This window comes from Mustela putorius, unplaced genomic scaffold, assembly GCF_011764305.1.
Source record: "Mustela putorius furo isolate JIRA1106 unplaced genomic scaffold, ASM1176430v1.1 tig00000095_pilon_pilon_pilon, whole genome shotgun sequence".
Taxonomy (NCBI): domain Eukaryota; kingdom Metazoa; phylum Chordata; class Mammalia; order Carnivora; family Mustelidae; genus Mustela; species Mustela putorius.
The window spans coordinates 35,658,290-35,678,054 of NW_025421280.1; the positions used below are offsets into that span (position 1 = coordinate 35,658,290).

The 19,765-nt window shown below is 58.6% G+C and overlaps 3 protein-coding genes across 4 annotated transcripts; 1 reads left to right on the top strand and 2 right to left on the bottom strand.

Annotated features, from left to right (window-relative positions):
* Window positions 1-500: 500 nt before the first annotated feature.
* Window positions 501-13,175, bottom strand: XAB2 (XPA binding protein 2). Its single transcript, XM_004771712.3, has 19 exons — window positions 12,978-13,175; window positions 7,718-7,866; window positions 7,337-7,460; window positions 6,956-7,153; window positions 6,105-6,239; window positions 5,855-6,019; window positions 4,587-4,731; window positions 4,131-4,282; window positions 3,923-4,042; window positions 3,615-3,746; window positions 3,380-3,511; window positions 3,165-3,278; window positions 2,049-2,211; window positions 1,775-1,965; window positions 1,567-1,689; window positions 1,312-1,483; window positions 924-1,053; window positions 711-820; window positions 501-613 (listed from the first exon to the last, which is right to left on the bottom strand). The coding sequence occupies exons 1-19, from the start codon at window positions 13,026-13,028 to the stop codon at window positions 552-554; spliced, it is 2,568 nt and encodes an 855-aa protein (XP_004771769.1). The 5' UTR covers window positions 13,029-13,175; the 3' UTR covers window positions 501-551.
* A 92-nt stretch (window positions 13,176-13,267) lies between these two features.
* On the top strand, window positions 13,268-15,020 carry LOC101670710 (protein PET100 homolog, mitochondrial). 2 transcript variants are annotated; one of them, XM_004771708.2, is made up of 4 exons: window positions 13,268-13,364; window positions 14,274-14,360; window positions 14,527-14,559; window positions 14,889-15,020. In XM_004771708.2, the coding sequence occupies exons 1-4, from the start codon at window positions 13,338-13,340 to the stop codon at window positions 14,970-14,972; spliced, it is 231 nt and encodes a 76-aa protein (XP_004771765.1). In that variant the 5' UTR covers window positions 13,268-13,337; the 3' UTR covers window positions 14,973-15,020. The 2 variants fall into 2 exon arrangements, with proteins under 2 accessions (XP_004771765.1, XP_044940779.1); XM_045084844.1 differs by lacking the exon at window positions 13,268-13,364 and adding an exon at window positions 13,387-13,688.
* Window positions 15,015-16,521, bottom strand: PCP2 (Purkinje cell protein 2). The gene is made up of 4 exons (XM_004771711.3): window positions 16,476-16,521; window positions 16,282-16,396; window positions 15,872-15,996; window positions 15,015-15,203 (listed from the first exon to the last, which is right to left on the bottom strand). The coding sequence occupies exons 1-4, from the start codon at window positions 16,476-16,478 to the stop codon at window positions 15,084-15,086; spliced, it is 363 nt and encodes a 120-aa protein (XP_004771768.1). The 5' UTR covers window positions 16,479-16,521; the 3' UTR covers window positions 15,015-15,083.
* Window positions 16,522-19,765: the final 3,244 nt, after the last annotated feature.

Sequence of the window (19,765 nt, forward strand, 5' to 3'; positions counted from 1 at the left end):
TATTAGTTTAGAGCTCACTAATGGCTTCCCAGAGCTTAGGCCTAAGGACCACGCCCCGGCCCCGGCCCTGGCCCAGGGCTGAGGACTGCTCCTGGCTGCTGTCCAGGGTGAGAAGTACCTTGCTAAGCCCGTCAACCTGCCTTCTCCTGAGAGGTCGTTGGCGCCCTGGCTCAGGAAGAAACAGTCTAGAGAGGGGAGGCCGAGTGTATCCACCTGCCAGTGCGGGCACGGGCTGGCAAGACTTGGGCAGTCGGGGGCAAAGCCCTCAAAGAGGCCTCAGGCGGCAGAGACTGGCCACGGAGTCCAGAACTGGCTCTGCAGGGTGAGGGCGGGGCATAGGCCCGGGCCTGGAGCTCAGCTGCTCCACCCCCTGCACCAGCCAATCTGGGGGTGGGGGAGGGCGGCGGCGCGGGGGGAGACTGGGCCCAGGGCCAGAGCACCACTGGGCAGGCAGTCCCTACGGGCACCTGGGCAGCAGGAAAGAGGCTCAGACCACAACGTACAAACACAGGCTATATTGGGGGAGGCTGGGTGGGGGCCGGGGGGGGGGGTCAGTCCTCCTTCAGGCTCCCGAACACGGCGGCCGGCACACTCTGCTGCTCCAGCCGCACCTCTGGGGAAGGGGGGAGGCACGGAGGACTCGGTCACTCCAGGAGGGACGGTCCTGCCCCAGCCTCCCCCAAATCTGCCCCGTCTGGCCGGCCCCTTACCGTTGGGCTCCAGGTCCATCTCGTCCTCGTCCTCATCCTCACCCAGCTCAATCTCCTCGGGGTTGGCCTGCTGGGCCAGCTCGGCCAGCTCCTCCCGGGAGGCGTCGCTCCTGGAGGCGGGGAGCGATCAGGGAGGGGGGCCACAGGGCTCGGCCTCCCCGGGCCCTCCCCTCTGGAAGAAGAGCCGGCTCACCCCCCTCCCCCCACCCTTACCTCACGAACAGGATCTTGCTCTGGGCCCGTGGGGGCTGGTCCCGCTCGGCCTCAGCCGCCAGCTGCTCTGCCCGCTGCTCCAGCAGCTTCATGTCGTCCATGCCGCTCTGCCCGGGGGCCAGGTCAGACACTGGGAGGGGGAGCGTGGGGTCAGACAGCTTCGATGGGTCCTGCCCTCCGCACAACCACACCAGCCCCCACCTCGCTCTGGGTGCTGCCGGGTGCCCCAAGCTGTCTGAGGACGCAGCCCGCAGGGAGCGCCCAGGCACCAGTGGGGAAGGCGGAGGTGACCCTCCGAGCTCCCAGCCCAGAAGGTCCAGGCCGCGCAGGGGGCAGAGGCCGGGCTGATGGGGCCTGGCCAGGGAAAGGGGGAGCCGCGGCCGCTCACCGGTGCCTGTGGCGCTGCCCGACACCTTGAGCATCTGCGAGGCCATGAAGTTGACCTGAGTGTTGTACGTGGCCTGCACGCTGCGGCGAATCCGCAGCATCTCCCGGATGGTGTCCTCGTTGCCGTGCCGGACCTCGAAGTCCTTCCACGTCTGCCAGAAAGCCCCGGTGGTCTGTGGAGGGCGGGCGGCACGTGTGTGAGCGGGTCGGCGTGGCTGCAGCGCCCCACTGCCCACCCGCCAGGCTCTCCCCCTACCCGGGGGTCACAGATCTGGGAGCAGAAGCTGTAGATGGCGCGCGCCCGGTCGATCTCGCCAAGCCGGCACTCCATGTCCGCGAAGCGCAGGCACATCTCCCGGGCGTGCTCGTCCGACAGCACCTGCCAGGTGCACAGGGGCGGGTGTCAGCAGGGTCCCCATGCCCAGGGCCGGCCTCCAGTGCCCCCAGCCACCCCCATGGGGCACCTCGATGGCCTTCTGGTAGATGCCGCGGGTGTGGGTGACGCCATAGATCTCGGCTGCCCGCTTGATGTAGATGTTGAACATGTCGTACTGCTGGGCGGGCTCCACGGCCCTGGTGGCGCGCTCGTACACGGCCATGGCGTGCCGGGCCAGGCCCCACTCCTCCTCCAGCTGCGCGTACAGCAGGTAGAGCGCTGCGGTGGGAGGACGGCGGGTCAGAGGCTGGAGCCCAGCCCGGGGTGCCCTGCCCGGCCCTGCCCGGCCCTGCCCGCCTCACTCTTGGCGTATTTGGGAGGGCAGCCGTCCAGCGCCTGTTCGAAGAGGTCCCGCGCGCGCTCCAGCTTGCGGCCCCCATAGCGGGCGATGAACTTGGTCAGGTAGGTGCTCCAGATGTCCGACACGTTGGGCCACTTGAACAGCGAGATGCCACGCTCGTACGCCTGCCCCGGGAGAGTAAGTCAGGGCCGGAAGGCGTGGGGAGCGCGTCTGCCCCCCATCTCCCTTGGGCTGAGCAAGGTGGCCTTTCCCTAGCGCCCCCTCCTGACTATCGCGATGCTGTTGAAAAGGCCCATGTATGCCTCCCTCAACAAACTGCAAAGTCCCCAACAACCGGGCAGGACTAGGACTCACCAAGTCACCAGGAGGTACCCTTATGGGCCGGGGAGCTGAGGGCGTGGAGGGGCCCTCAGCTCTGCAGACACTGGAGCCCAGAGCCCCACACGGAGGCCCACACACCCAGGCCAAGGGGCAGGGCCCACGTCACTCGGGCTGGGGGTGGCCCGTGCACTGTGTACCACCTCCCCAGCTGTGTCCGGTCTCCCAAACCTGTCACACAGCCAGGCGAGGTGTCCCTGAGTGCACATGCGCAGACCTACAACCTGGACCTGGGCTCTGGAGCGGGAACAGCCCCCACACACCCACACCAACCCCCGCCCCATAAACACGGAAGGACTCGGGGCCTCTGAAGGGGTGAACGGGCCCCCCAAATCCTGCCAAAGCCATATCCCCAGGACCTCAGAATGGAACTGTACTTAGAGATGAGGTGTTTAAAAAGGAAACGAGCATGAAGTCGCTATAGTGAGCCCTAATTCAAGAACCGGGGGCCTTATGAAGAGATGAAGTCACAGACACACACACAGCGACGACCATGGGAGGCCACGGGGAGAAGACGGCTGCCTGTGCGACAAGGACAGAGGCCTCAGGAGAAACCAGCCCCGCCGACACCACAATCCAAGATTTCCACCCAGCCTCTGGGACTAAGATGACACGTCTAGGTTGTTTAAGTTCCCTGGTCTGTGATGCCCCGTTAGGACAGTGAGAGGACACAACACAGTGCTCGAGGCTCTGAAGCAAACACGCTGTCATCTGGGACCCCCAGATCAGCCCCGCTCACCTTGAAGCTCTCCTCGAAGTACTTGTGCTCCTCCAGGAACATGGCGTAGTTGATGACGATCTGGGGCGTGGCGATGCGCAGGTCCAGGATGCGGTCATACACGGCCTTGGTGGACTGCGGGGCAGGGGCGGGTTGGAGCAAATCCCGAGGCAGAGTCCGCAGGCCGCTGTCCCCCCTTCTTTCCCCTGCAACAGGCACTTGGCCACGCAGCTCACCTGGAAGGTACCCAGGCTCTCCTCTAGGTCGGCGAGCATCGACCACACCTTCAGCGACTTGTACACACGGTTCTGCACGGGCTCCGAGCCGTCGAAGTACTCAGCACGGCGGGCGGGCAGCGCGGTGGCCTTCTGCAGGGAGCCGGCGGTGATGCGGGGGCTCAGGAGCGTCCTGGGTCCGGCCACGTGGCCCCGCACACCCCACGGCCCACCCCAAGCCCGGGCTTGTGTTTACCCGCAGCAGCCGCAAGGCCTGGTCGTAGTTCTCGTGCCGGAGCTCCAGCTCGCCACACTCGCACCACACGCTGGCCAGGTCGTCCACCTGCTTGAAGCTCACCTTGGTGGCCTTCTCCAGGATGATGCGGGCCTGCCAGGGCGCGGAGAGGGCAGGCTGAGACCCTGCCCACTTGCCCCCTCCCCCACGAGGGTGCACATGGATACACGCGTGCAAACGTGACTGTGTCTGGGCCTCCTGCATCCTCTGGCCAAGGACGCATCGACACACACACACACGCACGCACGCACACACGGCATCGCACTCACATCATCCAGCTGCCCGTTGTCCTCGTAAAACTTGGCAAATGCGACCCACAGCGTGTGGGGCTTGCCCGTTGCCTTGAAAGGGTCCACCGTCTGCACAGCCTCCGTGTACGTGTTGATGATCTAGTGTGAGGGATCGAGTCAGGTGGGACAGTCGGGCCCCCAGTGGGGGCGGGGGGTCGCGCAGCCGAGGGGAGGGACTGTCACGCACCTCCCGGGGGCGGCCCTGATGCAGGGCCACGCGCTTGTGCCACTCGTGCACGTGGTGCGGGTTTTGGCGCAGCAAGACGCTGTTGAGCAACAGGGGCCGGCGGCTGATGAGCTGCTCGAAGCGGGCCAGCCGCAGCTCCAGGTCCACGTCATCTGGGCTCCGTGACGGGGGTCGGGGAGCACGAGTGAGGGCCTCGGCACACAGCCGCCCCACTCCCCAGACCCCACCGCGTGCTCTGGGCTTGGCGGATTCAGCCCAGTGGCCACCCCAGCCGGAGACATATACGTCATCCTGGTTACTCGCCAAAGGTTCCACGTGCCCTGGCCACCCAGCCGGCCTCCCTCCCTGCCTGCCGGCCCCCGACGGCCCTGGAGCCGCACCTCTCCCCTGCCCCAGCCGCTTAGGACCCTCGGGCCCTTGGGCCGGCCAGCCCAGGACGACTGCCCGGCAGCTCACCGTCCTCCTCCCGCCCCAGTTCTGAGGCTGTCTCCATCTTGGCTGCGATCATGCTCTCTTCGAACTGTGCGTAGCTGTCAAACACCTGCGTGAAGTCGCGCACGGTCATCACGGTCCGGATGGCCTCCTCATACACATCTCGGGCCTGCGGGCATGGGAGGGTGGAAGGGAAGTGCTGGCGGGGGAGGCACAGGTGCCCACTCACGTGAACACAAGGAGGCCAACAGCACGGCCCTGGCAGTGGTCCTGAGCCGGGATCGCCCTGCTCTGTCAGGCTCTGAGCGGCGACCGCACAGCCATGATGAGCTGTCCCCTGCCCCCCGCCCCGCCAGAGTGCTCTGGGGCCCCCACTCCTCCCCAGGAAACTGACGGTGATGCTCCCTTGTGCAAAGTGAATGACGCTCAAGGGAAACGTGTGTAAGGTGCCCGATACCCAGTGAGACTCGTGAGGTGACCAACCCCCGTGCCCCAAGGTCCACACCGCAGGGACCCTGGTCTCAGCTCAGCCATGAAGGGCACTGCCGTGGCTGTGGAGGACCCCTCGTGCCAGCCCGGCCCCACTGCTGAAGCTCATGTTCTCATCACTCCTGCCCCCCGCCACAGCTTGGGCCCCATCTCTCCACCCAGCCCTGGCTGGTCATCCCACGGCCCTGGCCTGGCCACTGGCCCCAGAGCCTCCTGGCTGGTCTCCTGCCATGGGCCTCAGCCTGTGGCCGCCCAGGGCTAAAATGCAGAGCTGGTCCTGCCTCTGTCCCGCTCACGACAGGCCGGTGGCTCCCCTCCTTGGCCCGCAGAGCTCTCCCTTCCCTTGCCTTCGCCAGCCTCCCCTCTGCTCCAGCTCTACTCCCCTCTGCTCCTTCCTCCCCGAGGCCCCCAACAACCCCCGCCAGCCCCTCCAGGGACTCGTCAGAGCCCCAGGCACCGCCCCATCCCGGGCGTGCCACCCCACTGACAAGCAAGCAGAGGGACATGGAAAGGGAGACTAACTTTTTGGGAGTGACCCTCACGCCAGGCGCCTGGGTGGCACCGGACTCCTCACAGGCGAAGGAGCAACTGTCCCTCTCACTTTGCAAATGAGGACGCCCAGGCTTGATGGGTTCAAGGCCACCCACCCAGGAAGGACTCGGGTCTAACCAACCCCAAGGCAGGCGTGCAGGCCAGCAGGACATGCCCGTGTTTGCTGCCCCACACATGCCCGCCTGCGTCCTCTGAATGCCACACGCTGGAGCGATCACCCCCTCCCCGCACCGGCTGCCGGGCCCGCTCACCTTTTCAAAGTGGCCGCTGCGGATGTAGTAGTCAGCCAGGGAGCACCAGAGCTTGCCCAGCTGGTCCGTGAAGCGGGTGAGGCCCCCACGGATGATGGCGTCCACGTTGAGCGACTGTACCTTGTCCGGGTTCTGGGAGATGAGGTCACAGAGCTCGTGCCACAGCTGCAGCGCCAGGAGAAGAAGTCTCAGCTGGATTCCCCACAGGAGCAAGCCCTCCTGCCCTGCCCCCACCCCCCCACAGGCCCACCTGGTAGTTGGACTTGCCGGCCTTGGACACGAAGCGCTCATCGTTGACCACGGTGGCCAGGCGCTGCGCGGCTTCATCCAGCCGGTCGCTGGACTTAAGGTACTCGATGTACTCCTCCGCGCTCTCGGGGCTGAGCTGCGCAGCGACCAGCCCCATCAGCAGTCGGGGGGCCGAGGAGCCACACCACAACACCCCCTCCCACTCGGCAGCTCTGGGTCAGCCAGCCACCACTGTCCCGGTCAAGAGCCAGCCCCGCCAACCCGGCCTCAGCCACCCCTGTCCAACCCGGGTCCCACCAGTGCGGCATCAGCACTGCTGAATCCAAGTCTGGACTGGAATCGGTCTGGGCCCCACTGGTCCGGCTTCAACAGCAACGGAACAGCCTGCACCCTCCAGGCCTTGCTTTTTACCCCAACCCGCCCTATGCGGCCAGAGACCGCTGTGTTAAGAGTTATGTGGTATATGATATTTGCTAGAAGTTTAAGAAAACCACACACCATCCGCACGCGGTTTCTACCTCGACACACTCCCATAGCCATTGGTCTCGCATTCCCTGCCCTCTCGGGGTGGCCGTGCTCCTGGTTTACGTGGTCAGCTCGGGGGCATCGGTCTGCCCAGTGGGACCAAACACCTCCACGTGCAGAGACTGTCCCTGTCACCTGCCCCGGGACCTGTCTCAATACTGGATGCGTGGCAGGTGCTAGCAAAGGCGTGAAGAATAAACTGCCGACAAGATCTGTCTCGGGAAGCCTTCTCCCCACTTCCGGCCCTGTGACATCGTGCCAGGGGCTAACAACCAGGGAGCCCGTTCTGGGGGCCTCCGCGTGCGGGGCAGTGCTCCTTCCGCCTACCTTGAGGAAGCGCCGATAGCCCCGCACGGCCGTCTCGGGCAGCGGGTGGGAGCGCAGGAAGCGCAGGTACAGGGGCCAGATCCGGGAGTGCTGGGTGATGGGCAGGGCGCGGAGGGCACGGTCAAATGTGCGGCGCGTGTGCGTGACGCGGCCCTGGTCCATGAGGAACTGGCAGTAGTCCAGCCACAGACGGGGCATCTGGCGGAGCGGGACAGAGGCGCATGGTGAGCCCAGAACTCCCTCCTCCACGGCCAAGTCTAGCTCAACAGCAAGTCTACCAAGGGGGCAGGACTCAGATTCCCCCCACTCTGCCCACTGCCGGGGACGAAGGCCCCCGACCAGTTCCCCCGCCCCGCCCCTCCCGGCCTCCGCCCTCCCCACCTTGTGCATGAACACGAAGGCCCGCTCGTGGCAGTTGTTGACGTCTTCGTAGGCAGGGTCAGTGACACAGCGGTGCTTCACCTGTGCCCGGCGGGCCTTCAGGTATCGGTACCAGAGTTTGTAGCTGGGGAGGCAGGCGGGGGCAGCCGATGACCGGTCAGCCTTATGGACTCCGCGCCCCCCACCCCTGTGCCCTGCCCCCACAAAGCAACTGCTGGGAGAGGGGACCTGCAGCAGGAGGACAAGTCCCTGCAACGGGGTGGGGGAGGGGAGATGTGCTGACCCGTGGGGATGGCTACTTAGTGCCAGAATGAGAGCCCCTGGGACCTCCCGGCCAGTTCTGTAAGGACAGGGAGGGGTGGGGGCCGCGGCGGGTCCCACCTGCACGGCAGCAGCTTCAGCGCCCGCTCATACAGCTGGTTGAGCCGCGGCTTCGGGGCACCTTGTTTGAACTCGATGTAGCGGAGCCAGCACTTGACCGAGAACTGGTTCCGCATGATCTCCTCCTCATAGGGGAGGTCCTCTTCTTCCTGCGGGAGCCAGGGAATGGGGAGGAGAGAGACCTGCCCTCAGAGCCAGCTCCCAGGTCCCCCCGTTCGTCGAAGCCAGGGCACCAGAGACCCAGATCCTAGGGCTCAGGTCCAGGTTTTACTCCTCAGAATCCCAGCAGCCACCATCTGGCCCAGGCATCAGACCCCTCAATCAGGGTTCAAGGTCAGGCTCAAGACTGTCCCCCAGACACCACTCTTTTGGACTTCCGGATTGAGCCACCCACTCCCTGGCCCAGATCACCGGATTCCTTAGACTCCGGGGTCCATCGCCAGACCTCACTCGGAGCTGGACACCAAGCCTTGACTCCGTACAATGTTGTCTCTTCCCGAACACCAGACCCCTGGCATCTCAGGATCCCACTAGCCAGAGCGGAGCTCAACTCTGCCCCAGAACTTGGGTAAGTTGAACTATGAATACGGAAACCTCATCTGGAGTGGAATGGGGAAGCCCTGAAGGGGGAACTCTCACGGCTACCATCTCTCTGTCAATTGCAGAACCCCCACAGGAAGATTTTCTCCTTGCCTGGCAACAGCCCAGAAACTGCCAGAACTCAGGTCAACGAGAAGCCATCACCACCCCCGGAATATCATTTTCTTCTAAGAGACTTTCCTTCAAAGCAGCCCCTCTCAGCTGACTTTTTCTCTATAAAGTGACAGTCCTTCCCTTTGTTCTTCAGACTTGCCTTTGGTTTTACCAGAGCCTGCACACCCCTGCTCAAAATTCCTCTGTCAGGGGCGCCTGGGTGGCCCAGTGGGCTAAAGTCTCTGCCTTCGGCTCAGGTCATGATCCCAGGGTCCTGGGATGGAGCCCTGCATCAGGCTCTCTGCTCAGCAGGGAGCCTGCTTCCCCCCACCCACCCGCCTCTCTGCCTAGTTGTGATCTCTGTCAAATAAATAAATGAAATCTTTTTTTAAAAATAAAGTAAAAAATAAATAAATAAAGTAAAGAAATAAACAAAATTCCTCTGCCACTCTTAAATCCATTTTGCTGGTAACATAACTATTGATTTTATTTTCAGGCTCGACAGGAGCTAGACCTTTACCTCCAGAGAGGTATGGACTGCCACCAAGCCTCACCAACACCGAAGACCAAAACCCTGGGGAAGGGGCCAGGCCTCAATAGGGACACCTCACAGATGCTGCGGGTTCAGCTCCAAACAACCACAACACAGGGACTATCACAACGTGGCAAGTGAATTTTCTGGTTTCCTAGTCCACGTAAAAGTTATACGCATGCTATGCTGTAGTCTATTAAGCGTGCAATGGCATTATGTCTAAAAAAATCGCATCTTGACGAAAAAATACTTTCTTGCTCAAAAAATGCAAACCCGAGCTTTCAGTGAGTTGAGATCTTTTCGCTGGTAGAGGGTCTCGCCTCCGTGGGGACAGCTGACTGATCAGGGTAGGGGTTGCTGAAGGCTGGGGGTGCTGTGGCAATTTCATTAAAAAAAAAAAAAAAAAAGAGAGAGAGAGCGAGAGAAACTGATTTACCACATCAATTGAATTGTTCCTACATGAACAACTTTTCTGTAGTATAGGATTCAGCTTGACAGCGTTTTGCCCACAGCAGGACTTCCTTCTGAACTGCCGTCAGGCCTCTCAAATTGCTGCTTGGCAACTGAGTTTCCATCACATGCTAAAAGCTCTGTTGTTGGGACATCTGGGTGGCTCAATGGGTTGGGCCTCTGCCTTCGGCTCAGGTCGTGATCTCAGGGTCCTGGGATCGAGCCCCAAATCAGGCTCTCTGCTCAGCAGGGAGCCTGCTTCCCTCTCTCTCTGCCTGCGTCTCTGCCTACTTGTGATCTCTCTCCCCATTAAATAATTTTTTTTTAATAATAAAAAAAAATTAAAACTCTGTTGTCATTTCAACAATCTTCATGGCATCTTCGCTAGTAGATTCCATTTCAAGAAACCCCCTTCTTTGCTCATCCGTAAGAATTCACGCACTCCTCCCCCGTTCACATTTTTTTTTAAAGATTTTATTTATTTACTTGACAGACAGAGATCACAAGTAGGCAGAGAGGCAGGCAGAGAGAGATGGAGAAGCAGGCTCCCCGCTGAGCAGAGAGCCCGATGTGGGACTCGATCATGACCTGAGCTGAAGGAAGAGGCTGAGCCACCCAGGCGCCGCCCCCCATTCAAATTTTAACATGAGACCGCAGCAAGGCAGTCCTGTCATCAGGCTCCACTTCTAATTCTGGTTCTCTTGCTGTTTCCACCACATCTGCTGCGGTTGCTTCCTCCCCTGGAGGCTAGAACCCCCCAGAGTCATCCCCGGGGACTGGAGTCAACTTCTTCCAAAATCCTGTTAAGGTTGATACTTTGACCTCTTCTCATGCATCAGAATGCTCTTAACGGCATTTCAAATGGTGAAGCCTTTCCAGAAGGTTTTCAATTTGCTTTTCCCAGATCTATCAGAGTAACTGCCATCTCTGGCAGCTATACCCCCATGAAACATGTTTCTTAAATAATAAGACTTGAAAACTGAAATTACCCTTTTGGTCCGTGCACTACAAAACAGATGTTATGTTAGCAGGCATGAAAACAACATTAATCTCGCGCAGCCCTGTCAGAGCTCGGGGGTGATCGGGTGCACTGTTAGTGAGCAGTCATTTTTGGGAAGCAATCTTTACTTTCTGGGCCATAGTTCTCAATACTGGGGCTCAAAATATTTAGTAAACAGTGTTGTAAACAGATAGGCCATCATCCAAGCTTTGTTGTTCCAATTACACAGCACCGAGCAGTTTTAGCTTAATTCTTAAGGGCCCTAGGATTTTTAGAACAGCAAACAAGCACCAGCTTCGTCTTAAAGTCATCAGCAGCATTAGCCTCTAATGATAGAGTCTGCCTGTACTTTGAAGCGCTGAAGCCGGGCACTGACTTCTTCTCCTCTCTAGCTATTTAAGTTCTAAATGGCATTTTCTTCCTAGGGGAGACTTTTCCATTTATATTAAAAGTCTGTCTGGGGCGCCTGGGTGGCTCGGTAGGTTAGGCGTCTGACTCCTGATCTCAGCTCAGGTCTTGATCTCAGGGTTGTGAGAAAATAATAATAATAACAATAAATTTAAGTCTGTTTCAAGTACTCACCTTCATTAATTATCAAGTTTTTTTAAGATTTTATTTATTTGCGAGAGAGAGCATGCGCGTGCACGCACACACATGTGCACTCGCACACAAGCAGGGGCAGCAGCAGAGGGAGAGGGAGAAGCAGGCTCTCCGCAGAGCTGGAAGCTGGACATGGGGCTCGATCCCAAAACCCAGTGATCATGACCCGAGCTGAAGACGGACACTTAAAACAACTGAGCCACCCAGGTGCCCCTCAACTAGATCTTCTTCTTCTTTTTAAAGATTTGATTTATTTGAAAGACAGTGAGAGAAAGAGAGAGAGAGAGCAAGAGCAGGGGGAGGAGGGGGAGAAGCAGACTCTTCACTGAGCATGGAGCCTGACGTGGGGCTCAATCCCAGGACTCTGGGATCATGAGCTGAACCTAAGGCAGACGTTTAACCAACTGAGCCACGCACGTGCCCCTAGATCTTCTTCTTTTTTTTTTTTAATTTCTTTTTAAAAAAAGATTTTATTTATTTATTTGACAGATACAGAGAGATTACAAGTAGGCAGAGAGAAGGGCAGAGAGAGGAGGAAGCAGGTTCCTGTGAAGCAGACAGCCTGACGTGGGGCTCCATCCCAGGACCCTGGGATCATGACCTGAGCTGAAGGCAGAGGCTTAACCCACTGAGCCACCCAGGCACCCCCGCCCCCCAAATCTTCTGATTAACTTGCTACAGATCCTACACTGGCATTCTCTGCTTCACTTCACACTTACGTTACAGAGATGGCTTCTTTCCTTAAACCTCATGAACAAACCTCTTTTAGCTTCACACTTGGCTCCTGCAGCTCCCTCACCTCCCTGAGGCTTTGTAGAACCAAAGAGTTAGGTTTTGCTCTGAATTAGATTTTGGATTAAGGGGATGTTGTGCCTGGTTTGATCTTCTGCCCAGACCACTAAAACTTTCTCTGTAACAGCAGTAAGGCTGTTTCACTTTTTTACCATTCATGTGTTTCCTGGAGCAGCACTTCTAATTTTCTTCAAGAACGTTTCCTTTGCATTCACCACTTGGCTGTTCGGTGCAAGAGGCCTTGCTTTCAGCCTATCTCAGCTTCCAACATGCCTTCCTCATTAACCTTAATCATTTCTAGCTTTTGACATCAAGTGAGAGGTGACTCTTCCCTTCACTGGAACACTGAGAAGCTCCTGAAGGTTATGAACTGGTCTAATTTCAATGCTGTCACGTCTCAGGGACTGGGACAGAGACAGGCAACAGCGCATGAAGCAGTCGGAACATCTACATTTATTAACTTTCCCTTTCATTTGGGCGTGGCTCCTGGTTCCCCAAAACAAAACGAATGGAAAAGTTTGAAATACTGTGAGAATTACCAAAACGTGACACAGAGACAAGAAGTTAGAAAATGCAAGCCTTCAAAAAACAAAACAAAACAAAACAAAAAAGAAAGAGAGAGAGAGAGAGAAAGATATAAGAAAACAAAGATCTCCTGCAATAACGGTGAAGCACAATCAAAGGACATATGTCAGTGCTCCAGATGCCAAGTCTTGGACTCTTAAGGATCCCACTGGCCATCGCCCGACCAGCTCCACATCTGACTCCAGTTCTGCGAATCCAGACACCAATCCTTTATTCCAGAGACTACAAGGCTCAGGGCCAGACCTAGGCCGTTACTCAGGACACCAAGACTTTACCACAGAAACCAGAGCCCTGGCTTTGGGTCACTATCCTCTACTTCAGACGCCAAGATCTCTACAAGATTTCGCTCTGCGACCCACCCCTCTCCCCGCGCGGTCCCATTTCCACCGGAGGCCCGGGTCGCCTGGCCCTTAACTTCGGCCGCAGCTCTTCGCTCAGACCACCTGGACTCCGGCACCAGAACTTCGCTCCTGGCAGCCCGACCCGCACGCCCTGCTCTCGGGTGGACAGAATTTGGCCGACACCCCCGGCGGCCAGACCCCGAGCCTCTGAAGCATCCAAGCCCTGTGCTCTCACACTGGCCACCCCCGGCCCCGCCGCGGACTCACGAAAACGAGGTCCGGCCGCTCGGACCGGGAAAGACGCGCCATCACCACCATCTTCCTGGCTCTCCAGCTACGGGCAGGAGTCGCGTTATAATGACGCCTCCTGCAGACGGCCCGCTCCCCGGGGCCAGACCTATTTTCTATTGGTTGAACCCTTTCCGACCCCGCGGACCGCGTTTGTTGACTTTCGCTTAGAAGGCACAGACGACCGGAAGCAGGGAAGAGACGCCCGAAGATGACATCATCGCGAACCTCGTCTACCAATCAGCTTCAGTAATGGAGGCGATGAACGCCCAATGAGCTGCTGTTTTGCTGGAGGGTTGACTTTGGGCGGAAGCGGCTTTGTAGCCTAGGAGAAGCGAGATGGGGGTGAAGCTGGAGGTGTTTCGGGTCAGTGAGCTTTGCAGCGGGTGGACAGTTGGACTCCTCCGGGCCCTGAGGAGGAGGCTTTGGAAGGGAGGGGACTCCGGGGAAGAGGGCAATGTGGGGAGAGAGTTTCTGAGTTTTGAGAGGGATCTTTAAGGTTGGAAGCGGCGGGGCGTCCGAGAGGAGTGATGTGGGAAACGGGCTCCAAGAAGGAAGGCTCCAGGCGCTGGGGGAGCTCGTGGGCGCCGGCTGGTTGTGCGTTTCTGATAGACCCCTGGGTTTAGGGGAATCGATTCCAAGTAATGAGGATTCCAGGGTCTGAAGATGCTCCAGGGATCTAACGGACGGGTGGGTCGTGAGGTCTCACGAAGATGCCTTTGATTTTAGTACGGGGTTTTGTACTCTGAGTCAGGGGTCTTTCCGCGCTCGCGCGTGTACGTACGTATGTGTGTGTGTGTGTGTCTTTTTTTTTTTTTTTTAAGATTTTATTTATTTATTTATTTGACAGAGAGAAATTACAAGTACACTGAGAGGCAGGCAGAGAGAGAGAGAGAGAGAGAGAAGGAAGCAGGCTCCCTGCCAAGCAGAGAGCCCGATGCGGGACTCGATCCCAGGACCCTGAGATCATGACCTGAGCCGAAGGCAGCGGCCTAACCCACTGAGCCACCCAGGCGCCCCGTGTGTGTGTCTTTGAGGGGGCGTTTCCCCAGACTTGGAGGAGGCTTTGAGGTCTCCTAAATTATTATTACTAGAGGGCTAGGCTCTAAAGTGTGAGGCTTCTGTGCCCGTGGTGGGAGTTCTTCGGTGCTTGGGGACCCTGAGGACGCACTCCGGTCTCCGTGGGAGGGTGGTCCTCCAAGCTCTGAGCAACCTGTGCGTGTTGTGGAAGAGCTTTAATCCCTGGCTCTGTTCATTGACCCCCTGCCCTTCCAGATGACACTCTACCTCACCTTCCCTGTGGCTATGTTCTGGATCGCCAATCAGGCCGGATGGTTTGAAGACTATGTCATACAGCGTAAGGTGGGCACAGGGAGCGTATTCATGGGTTCGTTCCAGGGCTGGGGGAGGGAATGGGGCACCAGCCTGCTGGGGACCAGTGTCTGCTTCCCACCAGCCAATTCTGCCCTGGGCGGGGGGCTCCGGAGGCTCCTGGCTCATGCTTCCAGCTGCTATTTTGTCCCCACAGAGGGAGCTGTGGCCACCTGAGAGGGAAGACCAGGTAAGTAACATACTCTTCTTCCCCCCTAAAGGGACAGAGGTGCCTGGATCCCTGTGGCCGTGATGGGTTTGGATGAAGATTTTTCTCTCAGTCCTGAGGAAAGAGAACTGAGAGCAGAGGGGTGTATAGTTTCTTTCTTGCCTTTTTCCTGAAAGGTGAAGCTAATCCCACTTGGACCCTCGCTGTAATTGGTGCAGGGCTTCCAGCATAGACACTGAACTCTGAGGCTGTGTCCTGGGGGAGTAAGGGGGTGAAGGGAAGGGGGTCCAGGCCCCCGAGGTGTGTGTCCTCCTCCTCTCCCATTCCACCCCCCCTTCTCCACCCCCCAGCGCCGGGAGCTAGAAGAATTCAAAGAGAGGATACGGAAGCAGCGGGAGGAGAAGCTCCTTCGTGCTGCCCAGCAGAGCTCCTGAATCCGAGCCCATCCACCCAAGAAAATACACATACACAGTTTCTTGTTTCTTGTGGAAGTGTTTTATTGTCTGTTTTCAGGGGCCAAGCAGGGCCCAGGATGGCTCAGGCCTTCATGGGGCTTGTGTCTGGGGTTGGGGGCTGCTGTTCCGACGGAAGCTGAGAGCAGTCGGGTCTTGAGGGGTGAGGAGGGGTTGGGGGCTGAGCGTCCCAGCTCGTTTCTGCACTCCGTCCTGTGGATGAAGAGGGGTCAGCCAGAGGGACGGATCACGGGCAGTGCCAGCCAAAGCTGACCCAGACATCGGGAGACGGTACCTGTGTGCCACCTCCTGCCGTTCACCCCTGCCATCCCCCCGCTTCTACGTACATGAGTTATTCCTTTAGTTACCTCCCGAGTTACCATCTTTAGGGCGGTATTTGGGGTCTTGGGATCAGAACCCGGGGTACATGTGCATATGTATGTTATGTGTGTCATAGACACACACTAGTGTACGGAGGTGTGGGTCCCGTGTATAAACTCAGGTGCCCTCTTCCTCGGAGGTGTCTTCCCAGGAATGGGGCTGCTCATTCTGTCTTCCCTGAAACCCTGAGACAGGCAGGAGCCATGAGTTCCAGCCACGGCTCTAACATTCACATGCCTCCGGCCTGACCTTGGGCCCCTCTCAGCCCCGTCTGGGCCTTTGTCCTCCCACCCGAAGTCGGGTATCCGATCGGCCAGGATCCTGTGCCTGGCATGGACCCAGGGTGGCCCTTTTACTAGGAACTTACACCTCTAAGGGGCACATTGTGGCTAGACATGAGGGTGAGGAAGGCTCCATTTACTCCTGGCTCTGGGTGGGAGTCAGGGTCAGAGAGCTCAGCCTAGCGGGTGCCTGCTCAGCCCCAGCGGCACGTCACCTACCTTGGGGCCTATGGGCTGGAAGCCAGGCAGGCTGCTGACTGTCACACGCTGGTCATCCATACGGCGGCCCTGGGTACTGGCCAGCATGTCCATGAGACTGTCCATCTCGGGTGCAGGGCCACTCTCTGCGTTAAGCAGAGGTGTGCGGGGATGAACGTATACGCTGACTCCAGGGGACACAGCCGGAGCCCCCAACCCGCTCCTCCGCTCCCACTCATTCTCTAGGAAGCGCGCTGGCCTCTCCCTCCCATCCCTTGCCCAGTGTTCCCATTTGCAGCTTGCTTCCTCAGACTCTTGCCTACAGGCCCCCAAGATGGCCACTCTCCCTGGATCCCTATGCCCTGCCCGGTTCATGCCCCCAAACATCACACCAGTCCCACCCTACCCCCCGCCCCCATGCCCGTGCTCACGGCTCTCAGAAGTCGGGCCAGGCCCTGCCTGCAACGAGCACCGCTGCTCCTCCATCCGGTCGCCCTGCACGTGGCTCAGCAGGTTGAAGAAACCCTCCTGGTCTGGAGAGCCAGCCTGGGGGACAGACACACTCAGTCTAGCTGGCCTCTCAGCTGGGGAGCCCCTCCCCTCCCCTCCCCTCCTCGGCGCTCACCATGGTCCCCGCCGATGTGCTGCTCTGCAGAGCCGCTCAGAATGAGACCTGAGCCTCCTTCCCAATCCCGGCCCCTGCCCCAGGGGCCCCGCCAGCGGGGCCACTCCACGTGGTGCTGCCTCCAGGGAGAGGCTGCCAGTGCCAGCATCCTGACATCCTAAATTGGGGCCTGACTGCAGGGTGGCCTGGGGGCTGGGATGTGACCCAGGGAAACATACCAAGGGCTGCCCCCGAATCCCAGCATCCCCCACCTCCCAGGGGTTAACACGAAGAGCACTGACCTCTGCCCTGGGGCTGGGCTAGGCCCTTGGACCCCCAAGCCCACCAGCGCTTCCTTGGGCAGCAACTGGGTCAGGGGTCCCAGGAGACTTGCTTGCTAATTAGGTGCCCTACAAACCAATTAGTCTTGTCATTCACAGGCCCTTGAGTTAGGGATGTGTGGGGTGGAATCTGCTTACCTTGATGCAGGGAGCCGAGGTCCCGTCCGCCTTCTCTTCCTGGTCCGTCATCGTCCCCGCGCCCCTCCCCTGGGTCCGTCCACTTCTCTGCTGGCCTCTGTCCCGGCCCTGTGCCAGAGAAGGCTTTTTAAAAGACTGGGATGTGGCGGGGGGAGTGGATACCCAGCCCCAAATCCCCAGCTCATGCCCCATCTGCTCCCACCCAAGCTTAAGCCCCATAAAGATGATCCAGATAATTGTTTTTTGCAGCAGGGCACAGTGCTGCTGTGGGGGCAGGAGACAGGGTGACCTGGGTTTGGGATCTTGTGCAGCAAGACTCACTGGGCCCCAAGAACTCTCAGTGGGGCTCAGCAGCAGGCCAGAGCAGTGTCCCCCCACGATGGGGTGCAGGGGCTGGTTGGCACCGCTGGGAGAGGTCAGGCCACCAGGGCAGCTCAGGCGGGGTCTGTAGCCCTCCAGTGGGAAGCAGAGTGAGAAAGGCTCACCCTGCTGGTGGGGCTGTTGCCAGCCGCAGGTGGTAGGGGAAGGAGGTGGACTTGAGGACCACTGAGGCACCACCAGGCTGAGTAGCTCCACCTTGGTCTCCCGGCCACCCCTTCCAGTCCCTGGGTCTGGTTGCCCACCACCAGCCCTAATACCAGAAGGTCTGGGATTTCCCCACCCCCACCACCTTTTTAAAGGTTTTATTTATTTTAGAGAGCAAGAGAGAGCATAAGCTGGGGGCAGAGGGAGTAGGGGCAGAAGGAGATGCAGACTGAGCAGGGATCCCAATGCGGGGCTCGATCCCAGGATCCCGGGATCATGACCTGAGCCGAAGGCAGACACTTAACCAGCTGAGCCACCCAGGTGTCCCAAAAAGGCCTGGGATTTCCTGTCCTGCCACCAATGTCAGGTTGAGCTTTCTCCTGAGACCTGTCATCTCAGTACCTGGGGATGGCAGGCAAGGAGGAGAGTCCCTGCCCCTCCCCCAAGCACCTATGGCCGCCTTTCAGTGGCCTGGGAGAGGGTGCCACTGGGAGGAACCCACGGGCACCCCATCCCCTACCCAAGATGCCTTTCTAGAAACCAGTTAAAACCTCTCCTCAGAGTAAATGGGCCGCACTGTCACCACACCTGCCCAAGCACAAAGCTCGGTCCTCTTCCCCAGGCAATGCTTCCCCATCTGGGTCCCCGCCTGCACCCTGTCGGCAGCCCCGCATCCTCAATGTCAACGGGATGCTCTGCTCTTCCGCAGATGTACTAGTTTACTGCTGCCTTAACAAAGTCACAAACTGAGGGACTTAGAGCAACAGATGATTGTCACACAGTTCTGGAGGCCGGAGCCAGAAGTTGGGGCGTTGGCGGTACCGTGCTCCTGAGACCCGTAGGGGAGGGTCCTTCCTTTCCGCTCCCTGGCTCCTCAGGGTTGCAGGCAGCCCTTGGTGCTCCTTGGCTGGTCTCTGCAGTATTTCAGCCTCTGGCTCTGTTGTCATGTGACATTCCTCTCTGTCTCTGTCTCCACATGGCCGTCACAAGACATGGAAACCAGTCGCGTTGTGTTAGAGGTTCCTGCTACGACTCTTTCTCTAAATAAGGTCACAATCTCAAGTACCAGAGCTTGGGCCTTCAACCTGTCTTGGGGGAGGATGGACAGGATACCATTCAGCCATTAGCAGCAGAAGACCCTGGGCACCCGCACAGAAGACCCTGGTAGACCCTCCAGACTTCCACCCCCAGGGGACAGACTGAGAAGCTGCAGGGGGTGTCACGGCCTCCCAGCTCCTCCCTTTGCCCCTGCAATCCACCCTTCCCCTCCAGGAGCCGCAGGGATGCCCTCCTTGCCCTGCTCGGAACTCTCCCTTGGCTCCCGTTGCCCTCAGGAGAAAACGCCACAGAGTAATGGAACGTTCTAAAATTGGGGACGGACGCACAACTCTGAACATGCTAAAAGGCATTGAATTGTACTCTCAGTGACTGTGCTATGTGAATTATATCTCAACAAAGCTATGAAAGAAAGAAAATACAAGGGGCGCCTGGGTGGCTCAGTGGGTTTAGCCTCTGCCTTGGGCTCAGGCCATGGTCTCAGGGTCCTGGGATGGAGCCCTGCATCAGGCTCTCTGCTCAGCAGGGAGCCAGCTTCCCCCATCCCCGACCTCTCTGCCTACTTGTGATCTCTGTCAAACAAATAAGATCTTTTTTATGGGCGCCTGGATGTCTCAGTGGGTTAAAGCCTCTGCCTTCGGCTCAGATCATGATACCAGGGGCCTGGGATCCAGCCCTGCAAATGGGCTTTCTGCTCGGCAGGGAGCCTGCTTCCTCCTCTTTCTTGCCTGCCTCTCTGCCTGCTTGTGATCTCTGTCTGTCAAATAAATAAATAAAATCTTAAAAAAAAAAAAAAAGAAGAAGAAGAAGAAGAAAGAAAAAACAAAGGAATGGAGGGAGGTAGGAAAACATGGAAGAAAACCCCAAATCCTACCTAGAGTGGCCAGCAATCCTGGTTTGCCCAAGACTCTCAGTTTTAGCTCTGGAAGTCCTGTGTCCTGGAAACTTCTCAATCCCAGGCAAATTGGGCTGGGTCAGTCCTCCCTTTTCCCACAGAGGTCTGGCCTCCAAGCTCACCTCACTTCCCGCTGCTCCTCCAGCCACATCCCCTTCTCTCTGCCTGCATCGCTGCATGGCTCCTTGACGTCGTTCAGGTTAAATTGACACGTCACCCTGTGAGTGTCCCCCCTCTGGTACCACACACGATAAACCGCCCCCCCCCAACCTGGCGTGTGCTCTCACATCACTATTTCCGTTAGAGCAGAACTGACCATTTTCTCTCCTCTTCCACTTCACCTTAAGTGCCACATG